The 17,856-nt window shown below is 52.2% G+C and overlaps 1 protein-coding gene across 1 annotated transcript in view; it reads left to right on the top strand.

Annotated features, from left to right (window-relative positions):
* The window catches only part of IPO9 (importin 9), a 146,337-nt gene that overhangs the window by 78,839 nt on the left and 49,642 nt on the right, over positions 1-17,856 (top strand). The window contains exons 17-18 of the mRNA XM_075335844.1: positions 8,124-8,252; positions 8,348-8,623. Coding sequence (XP_075191959.1) covers positions 8,124-8,252; positions 8,348-8,623 — 405 coding nt within the window. The remainder of the gene's footprint in view (positions 1-8,123; positions 8,253-8,347; positions 8,624-17,856) is intronic.

The following is a 17,856-nucleotide window of genomic DNA, read 5'->3' as shown; positions in this document are numbered from 1 at the left end:
CAAAAGGTTCTTAACTGGTTTGCCTTTTTCTGGCGACCGTTTAGTTGGCGAATGGTTGGGTGAGATTATTAAGGAATCCTCGGGAAAGGACTCCTCCTTACCCCAGTCCAAACCTAAGAGACCTCAGCAGAGAAAAATCCAATCGAGGTTTCGGTCCTTTCGTCCCTCCGCCAAGCCCCAATCCTCTTCGTCCAACCGGCCGGAGAAAGGCCAGAGGAACTCCTATGCGTGGCGATCCAAGCCATGCCCCCAAAAGGCCGCAGGAGGCACTGCCTCCAAGACGGCCTCCTCATGACTCTCGGCCTCACCTAGCCACATCCTCGGTCGGTGGCAGGCTCTCCCGCTTTGGCGACGCCTGGTGGCCACACGTTCAAGACCGATGGGTGAGAGACATTCTGTCTCATGGTTACAGGATAGAGTTCAGCTCTCGACCTACGGCTCGTTTCTTCAGAACCTCCCCACCCCCCCGCACAGGCCGAAGCACTTTTTCAGGCAGTGGACGCTCTAAAGATCGAAGGAGTTGTGATTCCCGTTCCCCTTCAGGAACGTGGTCGCGGATTTTACTCCAACTTGTTCGTGGTGCCAAAAAAGGACGGGTCATTCCGTCCCGTTCTGGACCTCAAGCTGCTCAACAGACATGTGAGAACCAGACGGTTTCGGATGGAATCTCTCCGCTCGGTCATCGCCTCAATGTCACAAGGAGACTTCCTAGCATCGATCGACATCAAAGATGCTTATCTCCATGTACCGATCGCACCCGAACATCGTTTCTTGCGTTTCGCCATCGGGGACGAACACCTCCAGTTCGTGGCATTGCCTTTCGGCTTGGCGACAGCCCCACGGGTTTTCACCAAAGTCATGGCATCCGTCATGGCAGTCCTGCACTCTCAGGGCCACTCGGTGATCCCCTACTTGGACGATCTCCTAATCAGGGCCCCTTCTCGGGTGGCGTGTCAACAAAGTCTTACTGTCACTCTGGCGACTCTCCAGCGGTTCGGGTGGATCATCAATTTCCTGAAATCCAAGTTGACGCCGACCCAATCACTGACTTACCTCGGGATGGAGTTTCATACCCAGCCAGCGTTAGTCAAGCTACCGCGGGACAAACAGCTTTCTCTCCAGGCGGGGGTGCAATCACTTCTTCGGAGTCAGTCACACCCCTTAAGGCGCCTCATGCACTTCCTGGGGAAGATGGTTGCAGCTATGGAGGCAGTGCCGTTCGCGCAATTTCATCTTCGGCCACTCCAATGGGACATTCTTCACAAATGGGACAAGAGTGCGGCTTCCCTCGACAAGAACATCTCTTTCCGTTGCAACCAAAACATCACTTCAGTGGTGGCTCCTACCCACATCTCTGTCTCGGGGAAAATCCTTCCTCCCCCCAACCTGGGCCGTGGTCACCACGGACGCGAGCCTGTCAGGTTGGGGAGCGGTTTTTCTCCACCACAGGGCTCAAGGAACCTGGACTCCAATAGAATCGTCAGATCAATATTCTGGAGATAAGGGCAGTTTATATAGCCCTATTGGCTTTCCATCGGTGGCTGGAGGGCAGGCAGATCCGAATCCAGTCGGACAACGCCACTGCCGTCGCCTACATCAACCACCAAGGCGGCACTCGCAGTCGTCACGCCTTCCAGGAAGTCCGGCGGATTCTGCAGTGGGTGGAAGTCACAGGCTCCACCATCTCCGCAGTTCACATCCCGGGCGTAAAAAACTGGGAAACAGATTTTCTCAGTCGTCAGGGTATGGACGCGGGGGAATGGTCTCTTCACCCAGACCTGTTTCGAGAGATCTGTCGCCGCTGGGGAACGCCGGACGTCGATCTCATGGCGTCACGGCACAACAACAAGGTCCCGGCCTTCATGGCACGGTCTCAGGATCACAGGGCTCTGGCAGCGGACGCTTTAGTCCAGGATTGGTCGCAGTTTCGACTGCCTTATGTGTTTCCCCCTCTGGCGATGCTGCCCAGGGTACTACGTAAGATCAGGTCCGACTGCCGTCGCGCCATTCTCGTCGCTCCAGACTGGCCGAGGCGGTCGTGGTATCCGGATCTGTGGCATCTCACGGTAGGTCAACCATGGGCACTTCCAGACCGCCCAGACTTGCTGTCACAAGGCCCGTTTTTCCATCTGAATTCTGTGGTCCTCAACCTGACTGTGTGGCCATTGAGTCCTGGCTCCTAGCGTCTTCAGGGTTATCTCAGGATGTCATTGCCACCATGAGACAAGCCAGGAAGCCAACGTCCGCCAAGATCTATTACAGGTCTTGGCAAATCTTCTTATCCTGGTGCGCTGATAACGGTTTTTCTCCATGGCCGTTTGCCTTACCCACATTCCTTTCATTCCTACAATCTGGAATGGACAAGGGTTTGTCCCTCGGTTCTCTCAAGGGCCAAGTATTGGCGCTCTCCGTGTTTTTTCAAAAGCGTCTAGCCAGGCTTCCGCAGGTCCGCACGTTCCTGCAGGGGGTCTGCCACATGGTCCCACCTTACAAACGTCCGTTGGAACCTTGGGATCTTAACAGGGTCCTGACGGCTCTTCAAAAGCCGCCTTTTGAGCCGCTGCGGGATGTCTCTCTCTCCCGTCTTTCGCAGAAGGTGGCCTTCCTGGTGGCAGTCACATCACTTCGGAGAGTGTCTGAGCTTGCAGCGCTGTCATGCAAAGCCCCCTTCCTGGTTTTCCACCAGGATAAGGTGGTTCTGCGTCCTGTTCCGGAATTTCTCCCTAAGGTGGTATCCCCTTTTCATCTAAATCAGGATATCTCCTTGCCTTCCTTTTGCCCTAATCCAATTCACCAGTGTGAAAAGGATTTGCATTCTTTGGATCTAGTGAGAGCACTCCGGTTCTACGTGTCTCGCATGGCGCCCCTGCGCCGTTCAGACGCGCTCTTTGTCCTTGTCGCTGGCCAGCGTAAGGGCTCTCAGGCCTCCAAGTCAACCTTGGCTCGGTGGATCAAGGAACCGATTCTCGAGGCCTACCGTACTTCTGGGCTTCCGCTCCCTTCAGGGCTAAAAGCCCATTCTACCAGAGCCGTAGGTGCGTCCTGGGCATTGCGGCACCGGGCGACGGCTCAGCAGGTGTGTCAGGCAGCTACGTGCTCTAGTCTGCACACTTTCACGAAGCACTATCAAGTGCATACCTATGCTTCGGCAGACGCCAGTCTAGGTAGACGAGTCCTCCAGGCGGCGGTTGCCCACCTGTAAGAGGGGGCCGTTTTCGTCTCTTTTTATTGAGGTATTCTTTTACCCACCCAGGGACTGCTCTTGGACGTCCCAATTGTCTGGGTCTCCCAATGGAGCGACAAAGAAGGGAATTTTGTTTACTTATCGTAAATTTCTTTTCTTCTAGCTCCTATTGCGAGACCCAGCACCCACCCCTGTGCCCTTTGGGCTGGTTGTTCTTTTGTGTACACATGTTGTTGATGTTGAATTGTTCTTTTGGTTCATGGTCTTCAGTTCTCCGAACATCCTTTGGATTGAATTTTCCCTAGACCAATTTATAAGTTTTCTCCTTCCTGCTTTTGCACCAAAACTGAGGAGCCCGTGGTCCACGGGAGGGTGTATAGGCAGAGGGGAGGGGTTACACTTTTTTAAAGTGTAATACTTTGTGTGGCCTCCAGAGGCAGAAGCTATACACCCAATTGTCTGGGTCTCCCTATAGGAGCTAGAAAAAAAGGAATTTACGGTAAGTAAACAAAATTCCCTTCTTTGCAAGGCATCCGTCACATGCGTTACACAACGCATTGTGACGGATGCCATTCAACACAAGTGTGAAAATAGCCTTAGATGAGCTTGATAATTGATTAAATCAGCCCTCAAGTGCGGTGGAAGATTGGGGCAGGGACACGACCGGTGTCATAACTATAAGTCATCGGTGGTGAGTAGGTTTCCAAAGAAGTCAAGCTGTTAAAAGAAGTGAAAAGACAATCGGGCATTTTCTACTCTGAAGGCGCACTATATTTACACCGCAATGTGACTTTTTCAGCATTTTGTCAGTTTTTGCTTCAAGAACCACAAACACTTCCTATATTTGTTGCATGGATTAAAAAACAAACTGTGAAACACTAGTAATAAAAAGAAAAAAAGACCACTTTAGAAACAACCCCCCAAAAAAGACGCTTCAGGATAAAAAAAAGCCAAGTTTTCTGAAGGCATTATGTTCACATATTCTCATTACATAGGGAGAAACTTATCAGTGTCCGGGGGGCAGGCTGAGTTCCCATAAATACATCGGACTGACTGTGCTGGCAGCCTGCCACAATCGTCACACAGTGGGTTTAGTATACAGGCTACACTAGCTGTTTTTGCACAATTCAGCACACCTGACACTTCAACATGCGACTACAGGCTTCTTTTAAAAGGAACACGGCTTCAGTAACTTTTAGTCCCTTCTTGACATTGAGCATCTTAATGCATCTTATTCGGGAAGGTATTCCCTCAGTTGGGACATACCAGTACATCATGGTGACCATGCCGGCACAGATGCTTAACTGACAGCCGAGCTCCTGCAGCAACAGCCATGGTCACTACCGGTACCGATTCGGGATGTTTAACTCTCTAAATACTGCTATCAATAGCCTCTAGAAGGTTGTGACAGCACCCCCTCAGAATGATAGTGTGGTGCAAGTGGGGGTCAATGATCCCTGGATCTTCCTTTTACCGTATTTTTCGGACTATAAGACGCACCTGACCATAAGACGCACCCTGGTTTTAAAGGAGGAAAATAGGAAAATAAAATTTTAACCAAAAAATATGGTCATGACACACTATTATGGGGCGAGGATCTGCTGCTGACACTGTTATGGGGGTAATGTCCCCAAATTCTACCCCAATCTGGTAAGGATCCTCCTGCCTTGTATATGATCCTGCTCATATACCCCCATCCTGCTCATAATATACCCCCCATCCATCCTGCTCATATTATACCCCCCATCCATCCTGCTCATATTATACCCCCCATCCATCCTGCTCATATTATACCCCCCATCCATCCTGCTCATAATATACCCCCCATCCATCCTGCTCATGATATACCCCCCATCCATCCTGCTCATGATATACCCCCCATCCATCCTGCTCATGATATACCCCCCATCCATCCTGCTCATGATATACCCCCCATCCATCCTGCTCATGATATACCCCCCATCCATCCTGCTCATGATATACCCCCATCCATCCTGCTCATGATATACCCCCCATCCATCCTGCTCATGATATACCCCCCATCCATCCTGCTCATGATATACCCCCCATCCATCCTGCTCATGATATACCCCCATCCATCCTGCTCATGATATACCCCCATCCATCCTGCTCATGATATAACCCCCATCCATCCTGCTCATGATATAACCCCCATCCATCCTGCTCATGATATACCCCCATCCATCCTGCTCATGATATACCCCCATCCATCCTGCTCATGATATACCCCCATCCATCCTGCTCATGATATACCCCCCATCCATCCTGCTCATGATATACCCCCCATCCATCCTGCTCATGATATACTCCCCATCCATCCTGCTCATGATATACCCCCCATCCATCCTGCTCATGATATACCCCCCATCCATCCTGCTCATGATATACCCCCATCCATCCTGCTCATGATATACCCCCCATCCATCCTGCTCATGATATACCCCCATCCATCCTGCTCATGATATACCCCCATCCATCCTGCTCATGATATACCCCCATCCATCCTGCTCATGATATACCCCCATCCATCCTGCTCATGATATACCCCCATCCATCCTGCTCATGATATACCCCCATCCATCCTGCTCATGATATACCCCCATCCATCCTGCTCATGATATACCCCCCATCCATCCTGCTCATGATATACCCCCCATCCATCCTGCTCATGATATACCCCCCATCCATCCTGCTCATGATATACCCCCCATCCATCCGGCTCATGATATACCCCCCATCCATCCGGCTCATGATATACCCCCCATCCATCCTGCTCATGATATACCCCCCATCCATCCTGCTCATGATATACCCCCCATCCATCCGGCTCATGATATACCCCCCATCCATCCTGCTCATGATATACCCCCCATCCATCCTGCTCATGATATACCCCCCATCCATCCTGCTCATGATATACCCCCCATCCATCCTGCTCATGATATACCCCCCATCCATCCTGCTCATGATATACCCCCATCCATCCTGCTCATGATATACCCCCATCCATCCTGCTCATGATATACCCCCATCCATCCTGCTCATGATATACCCCCATCCATCCTGCTCATGATATACCCCCATCCATCCTGCTCATGATATACCCCCATCCATCCTGCTCATGACATACCCCCATCCTGGTATATGGCCTGTGGCACAGAAAAAAAAATAAACGTTTATACTCACCTTTCCTCACTCCCTGAAGCACCGATCTGTCTCAGCTGCAGCGCCGCTGTGTGGAGCAGTCACAGTGTGTGGAGCCGTCACCGTTGTCTGCAGCTTCGTGAATCGATGTCTTACTGTCTGTGCCGGTCAGTTGAGCTGGTGGACACTAGCGGCGCGCACAGCGATGACGTAATCGCTGTGCGCGCCGCTAGTGTCCAGATCAGCTGACCGGCACAGACAGGAAGACAACGCGCCATGTTGCAGGGGGACGGCTCCGATCTCTGTCTCAGCTGCAGCGCCGCTGTGTGGAGCAGTCACCGTTGTCTGCAGCATCGCGAAATGTCTTCCTGTCTGAGCCCGGTCAGTTGAGCTGGTGGACACTAGCGGCGCGCACAGCGGTGACGTCATCGCTGTGCGCGCCGCTAGTGTCCAGAGCAGCTGACCGGCACAGACAGGAAGACATCGCGCGATGTTGCAGGGGGACGGCTCCACACGCGGTGACGGGTGAGTACACTGATTCACTGCTCCCCGCGCTGATAATGATGCACGGGGGGCAGTGAATACAGCCGCACATGATCACTCCAGGCTGTAGTTGCCAGGGGTGATCACGTGCGGCTGTTAATTATGCGCGCACCCAGCTGCCCATCACCCCGCCCACCTGTCAGCGCCGGTTTCGCTGAGAGATGATGGGCGGGAGGATGGGCGTGCATATGTAATGAGCGGGCCCACGTGGTCACGGCAGGCGCTGCTGCAGCCTGCTCGTGCCCCCGATGGCCCGCTCCACCGCAGCACCCACATTCCCGGCCGCAGTCCTATAGTCAGACCATAAGACGCACCCCCCACTTTCCCCCAACATTTGGGGGGAAAAAAGTGCGTCTTATGGTCCGAAAAATACGGTATGTATTGTTAGGCCTTGCTTAAAGGTTAAAACTAACAGGCCTAACCAACAATTCCTATTTTAAATCCCATAGGTCAACTGAGTAAAAAAAAGTCATTTTCCCAGAGCCTGAAAGCTAACAGTAACTTAGAAACCCCCTAGATTACTACTATCCGATGATGGACCGAGTGGAGGCTTGTTTTTTGTGGATTTGTTTTCTGGTTTTTATTGGCACTATTTTGGCCACTTTATAAGGCTTTTTCCCACTTCACATTTATCCGGTACTCTATGCTGAGGACGTAAATCAGTCTTCCCATCTAAATCTTCTAGATACATAATTTATATGACAGAACCATTCACTGTAATTAGACAGATTCACATTAAACTGTCTGGCCTCTTTTCGTTAGTGTCCCTTTTTTAGATGTACATAGTCTGGTTGACTGCATTCCTAAAAAGATAGGCCAGCATTGGGAAAGTGGCCATATAGAGTCCAAAGTGTCTTCAGCTGCCCAATTTTAGTGTTCCATAATAATTTTTCTCTGAATTCGGTTTTTCGGAGATTTAGATGGCGACCCCAACTGTGATGCTTGATTAGTGATGGGATGACCGGACTGAAGGCAACAAACAGTATGATGCGTAAGCCAGCAAACTTATGCATACTTTTGAGGGCTGGGGTACTCTGCTCCCATTCTGACTTAAGTGAAGGGGTCTTTTGCAGTGCCTTTCCCAGGTGCCAATAGCAGGGTGGCTGGGCACACTGGCTGCACTAGGGTCAAACACACCAGTAATCTAGAAATGTTTGTTATTGAAATATTTCTGAAATCTGTGGACTATATGCAATTTTTATAATCCTATGTTTTGTATTAACTGTTACAGACTTCTATTGATATTCTGACCACCGTCGTGAGGAACACAAAACCACCTCTTTCAGAACTTTTAATCTGTCAAGCTTTCCCTGCAGTGGCTCAGTGTACCCTGCGTACAGATGACAATGCAATCATGCAGGTACTACTAATGTTTTATTCTGTTCATTCTTGGGGGTTTTTCACTTCTCGTGAGTTACTAATCAGGTGAATTTCAACCTTTTTGTTTGTTCCCAGAATGGCGGCGAGTGTCTTCGCGGCTATGTTTCAGTTGCATTGGAACAAATTGCACAATGGCAGGATGACCAAGGACACAGTGGTCTTTGGTATGTTATGCAAGTAGTTAGCCAGCTTCTTGACCCTCGAACATCTGAATTCACAGCAGCATTTGTGGGACGTCTTGTATCTACACTTATTTCCAAGGCTGGCCGTGAGTTGGGTGAAAATTTGGACCAGATTTTGAGAGCAATTCTCAGTAAGATGCAGCAGGCAGAGACCCTCAGTGTCATGCAGGTATTTATACAGAAACATTGTGATCATTTCAAACCTTTAATCTATTTGCCATTATTGAAGGGGTTGTCCAAGCTTAGAATAGACGTCTGCAATTACTGTACTTTGTGACTGCTGTCTACCAAATCAGGGCAGCCTGCGATGTGCATGCTTTCACAATTTCCAGGGTATTAACTGATGGTAGTTGGCAGTCACATGCCAACTAGACTCCTCCAACTTCTCTAAATTTACTTTTGTGAGAGAAACTGAACACGTCTAGCCGACTTCAATTAGCGATCAGTTGACAAGCCCAATTGCATCTGTAATACTGGGCAATCGTTAGAGTGCGTACTATACTGTGTAACCATTTGGCAGCCACATGAAGTGGCTGCATACTTTTGTCCTAAACCTGGACACCTGTTTTAAGTCAGCTGTTTTTTCTACTTAACTTTCTCTGACGCCTCATTGGGGGACACAGGACCATGGGTGTTATGCTGCCTATCCATAGGAGGGCATTAAGTAGATGCAAAAGCATAGCTCCTCCTCTGCAGTATACACCCCCTGGCCGGGCCAGGCAACCTCAGTTTTAGCTTAGTGTATGTAGGAGGCAGATCTTTCAAGGTTTTGTTATTTTTTTGAGGGCGACGGTTTCCTTTTGGGACCGATCTCCCAATACCATCAACGGGCGGGAACGTGGAGTGCTGCCTCCACGTACCCCCTCCTGCGACGCTGGATCTTGGGCTGCCTTTTACTGGACGACTGGTCCCACAGACACAGGATTTTCCAGAGCCCAGGGCTGAAGCACAATTCCTCAGCCCCTCTTTGCAGGCTCTGAGTTTAACATTGCACTGTGTGACCGTACACAGCAGGCTGACTCTGCTATTCCACTGCCTGGACTGAAGCAGTGTTTAAGGTGAGATCCCCCCTGACTGGTTTCCCAGACAAAGGGAGAAAAGACGGTGCAGGGAAGGCTCCCAGGACTACTGAATTCACAGTATTTTATTATGAGAAAGTCCCTTGCTAATTGCAAGGAGGAGAGCCCCAGGGATCCTGAACACAGTGTTAATTTTTTCTCTAGCTTGCTGGCTGGAGGAGCCTGGTTCTGGCTATGCAATGTCGTCCTCCACACCCTTCTGGGTCCCTGGACGGAACGCAGCCTGAGGATACCCCTATGGAGGATCCTTCTGAGGTAATCCGGGCACATGCTTCACCGGTTGCAGGGATCAGGAAAAGAGCACACGGCCGGGTGTCTCCAGCACTCTCTCATGGCCCCCATGACTCTCCCTCAGGAGCACACAGGGCAGGCTCTCCCACACGCTCTACGGCTTCTGAAGATCTAGAGGAGGGAGAATGCTGTTTGTACCAAGAGGATTCCTTGGTTTCAGCCTCCCCAGATGATCAAACTGCAATAGACTCCCTTATAGCAGCAATCAACGAAACTGCATGTAGAAGATCCCCCATCCACTACCACTGACCATGCGGCCTCCTTTAAGAGGGCAAGGAAACTCCAAAAGGTTTTCGCTGATCACCCAGAGTTTCAGGATATCCTCACAAAGCAAAGGGAGAAGCCTGACAGGCGCTTCGGTAACCGAAAACTCATGGAGTCCCGGTACCCTTTTGCCTCACCTGCCCCTAACGGCTGGGCCGATCCGCCCTTGGTCGACCCCCATCCCCCCCGCCCCCCCCGGGTTCTTGCCTTACCACAAAGACGCTCCTGTCTTTACCCGATGGTTCCTCCATCAAGGACCCGACAGACAGGTGGAGCACCTCGCCCGCTCTGCTTTTGAGGCTGCGGGTTCCTCCCTCTCGCCCTCCTTTGCCGCTGCGTGGGTCGCAAAGGCGATCTCGGTCTGGGCAGAATCCCTTAACGCTTCGCTTGAGGAATCCCAGTTCACTCATACCTTCACAGAGGTAACAGCTCAAATTGCCGCTGCAGCGGAGTACCTCATGCAGGCCTCCATGGACGCTGCTACCTGCGCAGCGTTTGCCGCCTCAAATACCATAGCCATTCGTAGAGCTCTCTGGCTCTGACAATGGCGAGCGGACTCTGCTTCCAAGAAGTCTCTCACGGGCCTTCCCTTTTTTCCAGACAGATTGTTTGGCGAACGTCTGGAAAAGCTCATTTCTGACGCCACGGGAGGAAAGAGTACCTCCCTCCCCCAGCTGAAGTCCAGGACGACCTTCACCAGACGTCCACAGTCCTTGTTCCGCTTTTTTCGGAACTCAATTGGGTGGTCGACATCCCGTGCTGTCCCCGCCACCAGCCGCGGACTACGCAGAGACTGACCTTCTCAGCTCTCCCCGAAAACCACTTCGTCATGGCAGCCTAGACCAAAACAGTCCAGGACTAGGGAGACTCGTCCACGACGTTTTCCCCCCTCATGACTCCTTCGGCGCCCCGGAAGACGCACTCATTGTAGGAGGTCGACTGCGGCTCTTTCAACACATCTGGGTTGCCGCCACAGACAACAAATGGGTGCGAGACCTTGTGTCTTCAGGTTACCACATAGAATTTCGGACCCGACCCCCGAGTTGGTTCTTTCTCTCAAACCCCCCAAAGACTCGAAAACGACGCAAAGCTTTTTTCTTCAGCGCTCTATTGGGAGACCCAGACGATTGGGGTATAGCTACTGCCCTCTGGAGGCCACACAAAGCACTACATTAAAAGTGCAAGGCCCCTCCCCCTCTGGCTATACCCCCCCCGTGGTATCACGGGTTCTCCAGTTTTAGCTTTGTGTGCGAAGGAGGTCAGACATTCCATGCATAGCTCCACAGATTTTAGTCAGCAGTAGCTGCTGACTATTTCGGATGGAAGAAAAGAGGACACATATAGTGTCCCCAGCATGCTCCCTTCTCACCCCTGGATGGTGTTGTAAGGTTGAGGTACCTATTGCTGGTACAGGGCTGGAGCCTGACATGCTGTTTTCCTTCCACATCCCCTTGTAGGGCTCTGTGGAAGTGGGATCCTGCCGGCCTCTCAGCTCTGACGCCGGGCTCCATCCACAGACCCATTAGAACCTGATGGAGACGGAGCAGGAGTACGATCAGGGACAGGCCCTGCATCATACAGGTACTCTGTGTCCCCGGCAGGCACAGACACACTCCGGGCTGGCTGGGTGTTGTAGTGCGCCGGGGACCGCAACGTTGGAGTTAGTGTCCCTACAGATTACTAGGGGATTTTTTGTGTATGGGAACGCAGCGCCGACCCCCTCTGGACCGGGCGGCGCTGCTGTGACTTGTGGTGCGCCGGGGATCCGCCGTCCGCGCTTTTACGGCGGCGGCGGTTATAAATTGAGTCCCCGGCTTTTTGGGCCTAGGACGCCGGCAGCTCCGATTCGTTCCCGCCCCCACCCTGTCAATCAGGGTAGGGGAGAGACGCTGTTCGCTAGCAGCGACGAGGGCTGGAGCCTGATTTACATGCTCCAGCCCTCACACTAGGCACAGAGGGAAGCAGGCTTCCCGCTCTTAGCCAGGAACGCCCAGGGCCCGCCCCCCTTCTCTCTCAGGACGCCGGCAGCCATTACATGCAGTCTGGCTGGAGGAAGGACGCAAGGCTCTGGGAGACCTGGACTAGGGGCTATCTGGCGACCACACACCCGCTTTTTAAGCGGGCGGTAAGCGATTTTTCTGTGCTGGTCCCTCTAGTGCCTCACGGTGTATCGGTGTACTGTGTAGGATATAGAGATATTGTATTTCTTGCACTGTGAGGTCGCTTCTGGCTGCATCTCCCAGATCCCTCTGTGGAAGCAACAACATGCCATCCTCAAAACGCAAGGCTGCCAAGGCTAGGGCTGTGTATGCTGCGTGGGCTGCATGTGGGGCTAATCTACCAGCAGGCTCCGATGACCCCCATTGTGTGCAATGCTCCGACCCGGTGCTGCTTCGCCAGCCGGAGTCAGGAGAGGTAGTGACCCAGGCTGAGTCGCTTGTAAGTTCTGCCCCGGTGACAGGGACAGACTTTGCAGTTTTTGCTGATAATATGTCTGTGTCTATGGCAAAAATCCTTGAAACCTTGCAATCTATGCATGGGGCTCAGTCTTTGGGCACGGCGAGGCCTCTGTCCTCAGGTCCCCCTCACTTGGAATTAATCCAGCCCACAGGGGGGTCCCCGGCTTCACAGGCCGAGGATTATGACTCAGATGATAGCCCCAGCCACCCTAAGCGAGCTCGCTGGGAAAGACCCTCGACGTCATCACACTGCTCAGGGTCTCAGCGCAATCAGTCTCCCTGTGATGTGTCTGATGAGAGTGATCAGGAATCCATTCCTGGAACCCCTCTCAACCTGGATACCCCTGATGGGGATGCCATGGTAAACGACCTTATCTCAGCCATCAATAGGCTGTTGGATATTTCTCCCCCAGCCCCTTCAGCAGAAGAGGCGGCTGCGGAGCAGGAGAAGTTTCGTTTCCTTTATCCCAAGCGTAAATTGAGTGCTTTGTTGGATCACGCTGACTTCAGAGAATCAATCCAGAAGCACGACGCTCACCCAGAAAGGCGTTTCTCTAAACGATCTAAAGATACGCGTTTCCCTTTCCCCCCTGAGGTGGTCAAGCGCTGGACACAGTGTCCAAAGGTAGACCCCCCGATTTCCAAACTCGCAGCTAGGTCCATAGTTGCAGTGGAGGATGGCGCTTCACTTAAAGATGCCAATGACAGACAGATGGACCTTTGGTTAAAATCTGTCTATGAAGCTATCGGCGCGTCGTTTGCTCCGGCATTCGCAGCCGTATGGGCACTCCAGGCTATTTCAGCTGGCTTAGCAAAAGTGGATGCTATCATACATCCAGCAGTGCCGCAAGTGGCGCACCTTACCACGCAGATGTCGGCGTTTGCGTCTTACGCTATCAATGCGGTCCTAGAATCTACCAGTCGCACCTCAATGGCGTCCGCCAATTCGGTAGTTTTGCGCAGAGCCTTGTGGTTAAAGGACTGGAAAGCAGATGCTGGTTCCAAAAAATGTTTAACCAGTTTGCCTTTATCTAGAGATAGACTGTTTGGCGAGCCATTGGCTGATATCATTAAGCAGTCCAAGGGTAAAGACTCCTCTTTACCACAACCCAGAACAACCAAACCTCAGCAGAAAAAGTGGCAGCAGAGGTTTCAGTCCTTTCGAGGTTCGGGCAAGACACCGTTTACCTCGTCCAAAGGGACTCAGAGGACGCAAAGAAACTCAGATTCGTGGCGGGCTCACACGCGCCCCAAGAAAGCAAATGGAGGTACCACTTCCAAAGCGGCTACCTCATGACTTCCAGCCCCCTCCCTCCGCATCGCCGGTCGGGGGCAGGCTCTCCCGCTTTTCCGGCATTTGGATGTCACAGGTCAAAGACCGGTGGGTGACGGACATTTTGTCTCGCGGGTACAGAATCGAGTTCAATTCTCGTCCTCCAGCTCGGTTCTTCAGAACCTCCCCACATCCAGACCGAGCAGATGCTCTGCTGCAGGCGGTGGACTCCCTAAGAGCGGAAGGAGTGGTGATCCCAGTCCCTCCTCAGGAACAAGGGCAAGGGTTTTACTCCAATCTCTTTGTGGTTCCAAAAAAGGACGGCTCGTTCCGTCCTGTTCTGGACCTAAAACGGCTCAACAAACATGTGCACGCCAGGAAGTTCCGGATGGAAACCCTGCGTTCTGTCATTGCCTCAATGTCCAGAGGAGACTTCCTTGCCTCAATAGACATCAAAGATGCTTATCTCCACGTGCCAATTGCTACAGAACATCAACGTTTTCTACGTTTTGTGATAGGAGACGACCATTTTCAGTTCGTAGCTCTGCCATTTGGTCTGGCGACAGCCCCACGGGTCTTCACCAAGGTCATGGCGGCGGTGGTAGCAGTCTTGCACTCTCAGGGACACTCGGTGATCCCTTACCTAGACGATTTATTGGTCAAAGCTCCCTCTCAAGAGGCATGTCAGCGCAGCCTGAATGCTACGCTGGAGACCCTACAGTCTTTCGGATGGATCATCAACTTTCCAAAGTCGATCCTATCACCGACTCAATCACTAACGTATCTTGGCATGGAGTTTCATACTCTAGCAGCGATAGTGAAGCTTCCGCTGAACAAGCAGCGGTCACTACAGACAGGGGTGCAATCTCTTCTGCAGGGCCAGTTGCATCCCTTGCGGCGCCTCATGCATTTCCTAGGGAAGATGGTGGCAGCCATGGAAGCAGTTCCCTTTGCGCAGTTTCATCTGCGCCCACTTCAATGGGACATTCTCCGCCAATGGGACGGGAAGTCAACGTCCCTGGACAGGAAAGTCTCGCTTTCCCAGACGGCCAAGGACTCCCTACAATGGTGGCTCCTTCCCACCTCATTGTCTCAGGGAAGATCCTTCCTGCCCCCATCCTGGGCAGTAGTCACGACAGATGCGAGTCTGTCAGGGTGGGGAGCAGTATTTCTCCACCACAGGGCTCAGGGGACGTGGACTCCGCAGGAGTCCACCCTTCAGATCAATGTTCTGGAGATCAGAGCAGTGTATCTTGCTCTACTGGCCTTCCAACAGTGGCTGGAAGGAAAGCAGATCCGAATCCAATCGGACAACTCCACAGCGGTGGCATACATCAACCACCAAGGAGGGACGCGCAGTCGGCAAGCCTTCCAAGAAGTCCGGCGCATTCTAATGTGGGTGGAGGACAGAGCATCCACCATATCCGCGGTTCACATCCCAGGCGTAGAAAACTGGGAAGCAGACTTCCTCAGTCGCCAGGGCATGGACGCAGGGGAATGGTCCCTTCACCCGGACGTGTTTCAGGAAATCTGTCGCCGCTGGGGAGTGCCGGACGTCGACCTAATGGCATCCCGGCACAACAACAAGGTCCCGGCATTCATGGCGAGGTCGCGCGATCAAAGAGCTCTGGCGGCAGACGCCTTGGTTCAAGATTGGTCGCAGTTTCAGCTCCCATACGTGTTTCCGCCTCTGGCGCTCTTGCCCAGAGTGCTACGCAAGATCAGATCCGAGTGCAGCCGCATCATACTCGTCGCTCCAGACTGGCCGAGGAGGTCGTGGTATCCGGATCTGTGGCATCTCACGATCGGTCGACCGTGGTCACTGCCAGACCGACCAGACTTACTGTCCCAAGGGCCGTTTTTCCATCAGAATTCTGCGGCCCTGAACCTGACTGTGTGGCCATTGAGTCCTGGATCCTAGCATCTGCAGGATTATCTCAAGGAGTCGTTGCCACAATGAGACAAGCTAGAAAGTCGAATTCGGCTAAGATCTACCACAGAACGTGGAAGATTTTCTTATCCTGGTGCTCTGCTCAGGGAGTGTCTCCCTGGCCATTTGCATTGCCCAAGTTTCTTTCCTTCCTGCAATCGGGGTTAGAAAAGGGCTTGTCGCTCAGCTCCCTTAAAGGGCAAGTTTCGGCACTATCCGTGTTTTTTCAGAAGCGTCTAGCACGTCTTTCTAAGGTGCGCACGTTCCTGCAGGGGGTCTGTCATATTGTGCCCCCGTACAAGCGGCCGTTAGATCCATGGGATCTGAACAGGGTACTAGTTGCTCTCCAGAAGCCGCCCTTCGAGCCTCTGAAGGAAGTTTCCTTTTCTCGGCTGTCACAGAAAGTGGCGTTTCTTGTTGCGATCACATCGCTTCGGCGAGTGTCTGAGCTGGCAGCTCTGTCATCCAAGGCTCCCTTCCTGGTGTTCCACCAGGACAAGGTAGTGCTGCGCCCTATTCCGGAGTTTCTCCCTAAGGTCGTATCCTCTTTTCATCTTAATCAGGATATATCCTTGCCTTCTTTTTGTCCTCATCCGGTTCACCGGTATGAAAAGGACTTACGTTTGCTAGATCTGGTGAGAGCACTCAGAATCTACATTTCCCGCACGGCGCCCATGCGCCGTGCCGATGCACTTTTTGTCCTTGTCGCTGGTCCGCGCAAGGGGTTGCAGGCTTCTAAAGCCACCCTGGCTCGATGGATCAAAGAACCAATTCTAGAGGCCTACCGTTCTGCGGGGCTTCCGGTTCCTTCAGGGCTAAAAGCCCACTCAACCAGAGCCGTGGGTGCGTCCTGGGCATTACGTCACCAGGCTTCGGCTCAACAGGTGTGCCAGGCAGCTACCTGGTCCAGTCTGCACACTTTCACCAAGCATTATCAGGTGCATACCTATGCTTCGGCGGATGCCAGCTTAGGTAGAAGAGTCCTGCAGGCGGCAGTGACACCCCCGTAGGGGAGGGCTGTTTTGCAGCCCTAACATGAGGTATTTCTTTACCCACCCAGGGACAGCTTTTGGACGTCCCAATCGTCTGGGTCTCCCAATAGAGCGCTGAAGAAGAAGGGAATTTTGTTACTTACCGTAAATTCCTTTTCTTCTAGCTCTTATTGGGAGACCCAGCACCCGCCCTGTTGTCCTTCGGGATGTTTTTTTGTTGTTTGCGGGTACACATGTTCATGTTGAACGGTTTTTCAGTTCTCCGATGTTATTCGGAGTTAATTTGTTTAAACCAGTTATTGGCTTCCTCCTTCTTGCTTTGGCACTAAAACTGGAGAACCCGTGATACCACGGGGGGGGTATAGCCAGAGGGGGAGGGGCCTTGCACTTTTAATGTAGTGCTTTGTGTGGCCTCCAGAGGGCAGTAGCTATACCCCAATCGTCTGGGTCTCCCAATAAGAGCTAGAAGAAAAGGAATTTACGGTAAGTAACAAAATTCCCTTCTTCTCAGTAATCCACTCGCTCCAAACAGCAGGAGTGATAATACCTGTCCCGGACGACGAGAAGTTCAGAGATTTTTATTCCAACCTCTTTGTGGTCCCCAAAAAGGATAGGCCAGTTCGACCCATCCTGGACCTCAAACACCTGAACAAACATGTGCACGTATGGAGATTCAGAATGGAGTCCCTAAGGTCCATTATTGCATCCATGGTCAAAGGGGAATTCCTCGCCTCCATAGACATCAAGGACGCGTACCTGCACATACCCATCGCCCCAGATCACCAAAAGTTCCTCCGCTTCGCAGTTCAGGACTCTCACTTTCAATTCGTAGCTCTACCCTTCGGCCATGCCATTGCACCAAGGGTCTTCACCAAAGTCATGGCGGCCGCCATGAGCGTCCTTCACGCCAGGGGAGTAGTCATTCTCCCTTACTTGGACGACCTCATCAAGGCCCCCTCCTTCCGCGACTGCTCAACCAGCGTACAGATCACTGTGGACACACTATCCCGCTTAGGGTGGCTAGTGAATCTAGACAAATCATCCCTGATCCCATCACGATCCATCACCTTCCTGGGCATGTCCCTGGACACCCGTCGGGGCTTGATCTACCTCC

The sequence above is a fragment of the Anomaloglossus baeobatrachus genome, chromosome 2, assembly GCF_048569485.1.
Source record: "Anomaloglossus baeobatrachus isolate aAnoBae1 chromosome 2, aAnoBae1.hap1, whole genome shotgun sequence".
Taxonomy (NCBI): Eukaryota; Metazoa; Chordata; class Amphibia; order Anura; family Aromobatidae; genus Anomaloglossus; species Anomaloglossus baeobatrachus.
The sequence above is the reverse complement of the archived record's forward strand: the minus strand, read 5'-3'. Positions and strand labels throughout refer to the sequence as shown.